At 51.7% G+C, this 7,423-nt stretch overlaps 1 protein-coding gene across 2 annotated transcripts in view; it reads left to right on the forward strand.

Annotated features, from left to right (window-relative positions):
* ACSBG1 (acyl-CoA synthetase bubblegum family member 1) overlaps positions 1 to 7,423 on the forward strand; it is a gene marked incomplete at both ends in the record, with an annotated part of 60,273 nt that overhangs the window by 42,332 nt on the left and 10,518 nt on the right. The window contains 7 exons of one of the 2 annotated variants that reach the window (XM_079700730.1): positions 19 to 195; positions 982 to 1,163; positions 2,160 to 2,390; positions 3,070 to 3,287; positions 3,990 to 4,129; positions 4,960 to 5,206; positions 6,438 to 6,519. In XM_079700730.1, the coding sequence (XP_079556856.1) occupies positions 19 to 195; positions 982 to 1,163; positions 2,160 to 2,390; positions 3,070 to 3,287; positions 3,990 to 4,129; positions 4,960 to 5,206; positions 6,438 to 6,519 (1,277 nt within the window). Of the gene's footprint in view, positions 1 to 18; positions 196 to 981; positions 1,164 to 2,159; positions 2,391 to 3,069; positions 3,288 to 3,989; positions 4,130 to 4,959; positions 5,207 to 6,437; positions 6,524 to 7,423 lie in introns of those variants that run through there. The other variant, XM_079700729.1, reaches the window with a different exon arrangement.

Consider the following 7,423-nt stretch of genomic DNA (forward strand, 5'->3'; position numbering starts at 1 on the left):
CATCTGCCTGTCCGCCAGATCACATGGACAGCACATTATGGCAGCCAGGCCGGTGACATCCAACCCGCAGAAATCCAACAGGAGGTGGTGGTCAGCTACCTGCCCCTCAGCCACATTGCTGCCCAGATCTATGACTTGTGGACAGGCATCCAGTGGGGGGCCCAGGTCTGCTTTGCTGAGACTGATGCCCTGAAGGTCAGTCTGCCTCTCTGCCTAAGTGGGTGTCCAAGTGTGTGTGCAAGGGCCTGCCCGAGTGTGTGCTTGTGTCTGTGGGCCCTGTGTGTGCATTCATGAGCATGCTGGTTCCCCGTGTGTTTATCAGTCAGAATTCTTTCAACTGCAATTAGCACAGCCTGACTCAGATGACCAAACAAGAAGGGAAACTGATGATATTACATAAAGGAAAGTTGAGTCAGAGTGGTTTGTGGGTCCACAGTGCCATCAAGGACAGGCCACCCTCAGAGTAAGATCACAGGATGGTCACAGATGGCCACGGCCCTGCCCTGCATCCCAGCCTCATAAACTACACCTGTGCTTGGGATCCTTCTTTTAACCATGAGGAGAACGTCCCCAGAGCCCCCTAGCAGACTTCCCCCTCCCCTACATTGGCCCAAATGTTGTCCCATGTCCATTCATCAACGAGTCACTGCTTAAGGGAATGGGATTACCATGTTTGAGTTAGACTAATAAAAAGTCACTGCCCCCAGGACTGGGAGGGGACTGAGGTGCTTCTGAAGCATTTGGCCACCCTGGTACCTGAGCAACATCAAGGTTCTCTTAGCAAAGAAGAGCAGTGAGTAGATGGCTGTTGAGTCGTAGCCGACAGTATGTGACATGAGTTGCATACGGTGTGTGCGTACACCTGTGTGAGCTACCGTATACAGGATGCCTGCGTGTGTGCACGCTGACTCTGGTGACAGGGGCCTCCTGGCTCCCGGCTGGCTCTGAATCACAGCCCTGTCTCTCGCTGGCTGCGAACAGGGGAGCCTGGTGAACACGCTGAGGGAAGTGGAGCCCACGTCCCACATGGGGGTGCCGCGTGTATGGGAGAAGATCATGGAGCGGATCCAGGAGGTGGCAGCTCAGTCTGGCTTCATCCGGCGCAAGATGCTGCTGTGGGCCATGTCGGTGACCTTGGAGCAGAACCTCACCTGCCCGAGCAGGTAGAGAGGGCCAGGGGGCAAGAGGCCTGGGGAGGCAGGCAGCAGGGCTGGGTCATAACCCCAGGACACAACCTAGGATCTGATAGGCCAGGTTTGTCCAGGCCCCATTGGCCAGGCTTGTCCAGACCCCTGCACAGAGACCCCATCGGTGGCTGGGCTTGAACCCCTGTTCTCTTGCCAGATCCCACAGGAGACCATCACGCCATCTTTGGGTCTGACTGCAAGGACTGACTTGCTCCTTCTGGGGTGGCATTTACCTCCCCGGGAGCAGCTCCTGGCAGCCTCCTGAGGGGTCTCCTGACTTCAGTAGGTGGCTGTAGAGAAGGGGCCACAGTGATGGGGGTTTTCCAGCCTTCCCATAATCCAAAGTGACCACTCATCTCTTGCCCATAGCCTTTCGATTGCTTTAAAATTCCCAACCAGTGCTGTGGGAGGATCAATGGCATACATATGGCCTGTTCCAATTTAGAAATATTTTCCATTACTAGTGTATCTGTGAAATGGTATCATGTCTCATGAGACATGTACACGTGTCTGTGCACTTAGGGCTTCATTTGCACAGACATGAAAAGTGAATATGCATGAATGACCCATTCAAGAGCTTCAAATGGGATCATACACATGTTTGTGTCTGTGCATATATACTTCAAGTCTCTGCAAGTGTGTATTACTGTGTGTGCAAACTTGCATGCATCTGTGTTGTCTGTGCACGCATAAACAGCTGAATCTGGTTTTCTAACTTCCCAGCTCAAGACGTGTTTGCACGTAACTACATGTACACACCTAGGCGTGCATGCATGTTCACAGGCAGAGCCAATATTAAAAATATTTAGCAGTGGATTCAGCATTGCCACTAACCAATCAGAATAGATCATTGGAATGGCCATTCCGGGTACCCACTGAACACCCACCCTTTTAACGCAAGTGTGTACGCGCGCGCACGCGTGTGTGTGTGTGTGTGTTGTCTTCTGTGAGCCATTTTCCCTCTCCCACCAGCGATCTGAAGCCCTTCACAACCCGACTGGCAGATTACCTGGTGCTAGCCAAAGTCCGCCAGGCACTGGGCTTTGCCAAGTGTCAGAAAAACTTCTATGGAGGAGCCCCCATGACCACGGAGACACAGCACTTCTTCCTGGGCCTCAACATCCGCTTGTACGCGGGCTACGGCCTCAGCGAGACCTCGGGCCCTCACTTCATGTCCAGCCCCTACAACTACCGGCTCTACAGGTGTGGCCCAGGTTTCAGTACATATGCCGGCCTGCTCGTCCTGGCTGACATCCTTCAGTGCCCCCCTGCTGATTAGGTCCCTGAGCCCAGGCCACTGGACTATGGGTCCCTGAGTGCCAACAGCTCTATCTTGGGCCAAGTCCCTTGGCCAGGCCCGAGTCTCGTGGGGATGGTCTCTGCGACAGTGTCACTTGGGTCTGTGGTTGCAAACAGCCTTGCAGCCCAGGGGCTCCCTGAGCAGGGCTCTGATGGAGGAATATCCCTTTGGCCCCTCCCTCCAGTAGGGTGGGGTATGTTAGAGGGTGTCCCAGCATTGCTGGTAGCCCCGGTTTCATCTGGGATGGGAACTGGGGGTACTGGGCTGGTCCTCTGGTGTGGGGTAGGGGGCAATCAGCTCTAGGGAGTGAGTTGAAGGATTCTCTGTTGTGCTTAAATACCTGCCCTCCCTGCTTGCCCATCACAGTGCTTAAAGTTGTCCCATTAGGATTTCCCCCACTGATTCATTCATTCACCTATAAACCTTTAACTCAGCTTTGAGGACACTATTAAATTACAAAAATCCTGGGAAAGGACATTCTAGCCATCGGTGAAGACTAGATGGATCAGACTAGGGGCTGATCCAGGGCTTGGAGGAAACTGCTCCCTCTGACCATGCCTCCCGGCCCCTCCATCCCCCCAGCTCTGGCAAGGTGGTGCCGGGCTGCCGAGTGAAGCTGGTGAATGAGGATGCAGAGGGCATTGGAGAGATCTGCCTGTGGGGCCGCACGATCTTCATGGGCTACCTGAACATGGAGGACAAGACGTGTGAGGCCATTGATGCCGACGGCTGGCTGCACACGGGCGACTCAGGCCACCTGGACGCCGACGGCTTCCTCTACATCACTGGGCGTCTCAAAGGTGAGCGCCTCTGGCTGGGTTCGAGGCTGTGCTAGGACATCAGAGGAATTATACTGCCACCACAATTTATACCCACTACAAGTGTTGAGCCCTTATTAAGTGCCACACACCTTGAATGGCATCATTTTACTTACTATTGTCTCCCATGGGAAAGATGCTATCATTACCTCGACTTATTAATGAGGACAACCAGAGAGGTTAAGTAACTTGCCCAAGGTCACCCAGCTAGTAAATGACAGAGCTGGGATTCAAACTCCCTAGATAAACAAGGCAAGTCTTTCCAGAAAATTTAAGGACATAAATATGTATTTTTATATGCAAACATGGATATGTGGCAGAGTAGAACACAAATTGGACATAAAATTTAAAATAGAGCATGAGATTTCAAAGAAGTTTCCCATAAACAACTTGGCTCTCCCAGGGGAGTAAGTTGGGGACACCTCCGTGGAAGAGGTGCTTTGCTTACTTTGCCCAAGTGGATACAGTGCCCTCAGCATCCCTGTGGGAATCCCATGCCCCAATTTCCCAGGGGAAACTGAAGCTCGGTGAGTGGGTAAACACCTTTCTGGAAATCACGCAGGCAGATGTGTGATCGAGCCTGGGTCTTGCTTAGAGGGTCGGCTCTCCAGGCAGAGTCTGGGTGCACTTAGCCTGAGCACCTGGACTAAAGCCTGTGCCGGGGGCCTGGCCTTGCCTCCCCAGAATTAATCATCACGGCTGGCGGGGAGAATGTGCCCCCTGTGCCCATTGAGGAGGCCGTGAAGACAGAGCTACCCATCATCAGCAATGCCGTGCTGATCGGGGACCAGAGGAAGTTCCTGTCCATGCTGCTCACCTTGAAGGTGTGTTGGAGTGGGGGTGGGGGAGGGGTCTGGCTCTGGAGGAGTGAGTGGTCTGTGGGTCTGGCCCCAGCAGAAGCCATGTTCAGCCAGGACATGTCTGGATCTCATGACTGTATTCTGGAATAACTAGTCAGTGCTGCCTGCCTTAAGGGGTAGCCGTAGCGCATGGAAATCCCTTCTGCCCCTGGTAATACAGTTAATAGTATGCTGCCCTGATGATCTTCTGTGTGTTCCAGTACAGTCCAGTTTACACTGTGTTGCTGCCCTCAGTCCCCTCAGCAGATAACCAATCTGGTATCTGATACCAGGGTAGTAGACAGGACCAGAATTATGGTCCCTGTTTTTTGTTTGTTTGTTTTTGTTTTGTTTGTTTTGGGGTTTTTTTTTTTTGGCGGTACACAGGCCTCTCACTGTTGCAGCCTCTCCCGTCGCGGAGCACAGGCTCTGGATGCGCAGGCTCAGCGGCCATGGCTCACGGGCCCAGCCGCTCCACGGCATGTGGGATCTTCCCGGACCGGGGCACGAACCCGTGTCCCCTGCATCGGCAGGCGGACTCTCAACCACTGCGCCACCAGGGAAGCCCCATGGTCCCTGTTTTAAAAGATGATCTCACTGGCTGAAGTCATCTCAATCTCAGGCCTCCCTTCTTTCCAGCCCACCACGGGGCTCAACGCAGTTCGAGTAGCATCCTAGTCATTCTAGAACCAGATCTTTGAAACAGAGCTCACAGTGATCCACATCCTTGACGATCAGCAGTGCGACCTCCTCCAAGACCAGGGCACACATCTTGTGGAGTGAGGCTTGGTTTTGATCTACCTCTGGCTTTTCAGTGCACTCTGGACCCTGATACCTCTGACCCAACTGATAATCTGACGGAACAAGCTGTGGAGTTCTGCCAGAGGGTGGGCAGCAAAGCCACCACAGTATCGGAGGTCGTGGGGAAGAAGGATGAGGCCGTGTATCAGGCCATTGAAGAGGGGATCCAGAGAGTCAACATGAATGCAGCTGCCCGACCCTACCGCATCCAGAAGTGGGCCGTTCTTGAGAGGGACTTCTCCATTTCGGGTGGAGAGTTGGGTAGGTGTTTTCTTTACACTATTGCAGGGGCTGTGCAGGAGGGCAGAGGCCATGGCAGAGCCTGGGAGGTGCCCACTAGGAAGCAACCATGGCAAACAGAAGGTCCCTGACAGCACTTTGGATGACACCCACCTCCTTCCTGTGGGAGGACATCCATTGCTCAGTGCCTGGGCTTGTGGTTAGGTAGGACATGTTCAGTGTATAAGATATGTGCTGGAATTCATTAATTTGAACCTATAACATTTAACTTTGTTTTGACTAAGGAACCATTTTCCCCTGAAATCACAATGGGACCACCAGGCAGACACCAAGTTCCTGTTAGTGTTTGGGCTGGAGTCATCTGGCTCTAGGGAGTGAGACCACCATAATCTTTTGTAAAGTCAGCTCATGCAACAGGTAAAGGGTGGAAGCCCTTCTGGACCATGGTCCACAGAACCAGAAAAGGCCTCTGGTGTGGCCTCAGTTGGATGGACGAAGTCGCTCTTGGCTGTAGCATCTTAGGGTGTTCATGGCATGGTGGGGTGGGTATGCAAATGGCTCCTTCAGTGAGATTCTCTCCAACCCATCAAGGCTGAACCCAGATGCAACTATCCACAGTAATGCTGAGCTGCTATCAGAGACCCTGAGCTTATCTGGTTGTCTTGTGCCAGCAAATGGAACGCAAGGTCAACCAGATAGGTGTCCTCTCTAAGCAGTTTATATAAATGGCTTTGATTTTGAAGTCTCCAGTTACACAGCCAAGTATGAGTTAGCACAAAATGGAGTTGAAGCTACCCAAATCAGAGCCCTTTTAACCTTGCATTAGAGGAGAGGACCAAGGCCAAGAAAAGTGATATGAGGAAGACCTCTCATAAAGACCATGCCAGAGGCCCTCCCTGGCCAGGGCTTTCCCCTACCCCATCACAAGCAATCAAAGCATTACATCCAACATCCTATGAACTTTCACTGAAATGCAGAGATGATTTGCCTATAAGTTATTGTCATGTAAATTACCCCACTTCCTCTGTATTCTACCGGTCACTTAGACCAACCCTGGCACAGTGTGGGAAGGAGCCACACAGGGGTGTGACCACGGAGCAGGGATCACCATGGGCCATCTTGGAGGATGGCTACTTGTTGGTCTGGCTTAATTCCAGAGTTCTGGGGCTCACTGAGTCTAGATGTTTACCACACACCTTCTCAGACATCTCAGAGCCCAGCCCTCACTCGTTTCTTCCAATTTCTCTTTTAGGTCCCACAATGAAGTTGAAACGGCTCACAGTCCTAGAGAAGTACAAAGATATCATCGATTCCTTTTACCAAGCGCAAAAAAAGTAATCATGGGTCGTCCTTCCTGGGTTTCTCCTGAAGATGGCAGGCTGAGTATTTTCCTGACCCACAGGTCCTCTTCAGTCTGGGCACATGGACTTCTGGCAAGTCTGTTAGGTTCTCTGGGTCAGGTACTGTCCTGGCATCTACATTTGCCAGGTCTTATGCCGAGAAGCTTCATGTGTGGATAGTTTTAAAAGTATTGCTTTTTGTTTGGGTGACAAGTGAGATCAACTCTCTTTCCAGAACTAAAGGGCTGACAGTTTTTGGCCTTAGTTCCAGGTAGATTTAACAGGCTGCTAGCTCACTTAACAGGAGGCTGGGTGTTGGGGGAGGGAGGAGGGGGGAGATGGCTCGGCTAACCAGTGTGCCGCAGGGAAAGCGCTCAGTTGTAACTCACCTAACACCCGACCTACTCTGGAATCTTGTTGGACATTGCCGACCCCATCATCCCATTACCAGGCACTCCACCATACACACACCCACTGACTTTGATGCTTAATAAAACTGCTGCTGCCTATTTGATTGTATTTAATGTGTAATTTGAAATTAAATTTTTAACAGAATTGTCAACAAGTACCTGATTTTTTTGTCAATAGAGCAGCAGATCAGTCCAGAGTAGTGGTTATTTAACCCATAGGACACTGTGCAATAGGTATACCAATGACCTCTAGTGCCCTGGAATAAGCAAAGGTGTGGCAGGAGGTCAAGTGGAGCATTCTAGTGAAAGCAGTCAACTGGGTGCTAGTCTGTCACCACCATGCCACCCAGCCCACTCTGTTTTTTGTTTGTTTGTTTTGGCTGAGCCATACAGCTTGTGGAATCTTAGGTTCCCCAATCAGAGATTGAACCCGTGTCCCCTCACCCTGCCTACTCTGAATACTTGAAGCAGCCATTCTCAGTAGCAAA

Source organism: Hyperoodon ampullatus (assembly GCF_949752795.1).
Source record: "Hyperoodon ampullatus genome assembly, chromosome: 3".
NCBI classification, from domain to species: Eukaryota; Metazoa; Chordata; class Mammalia; order Artiodactyla; family Ziphiidae; genus Hyperoodon; species Hyperoodon ampullatus.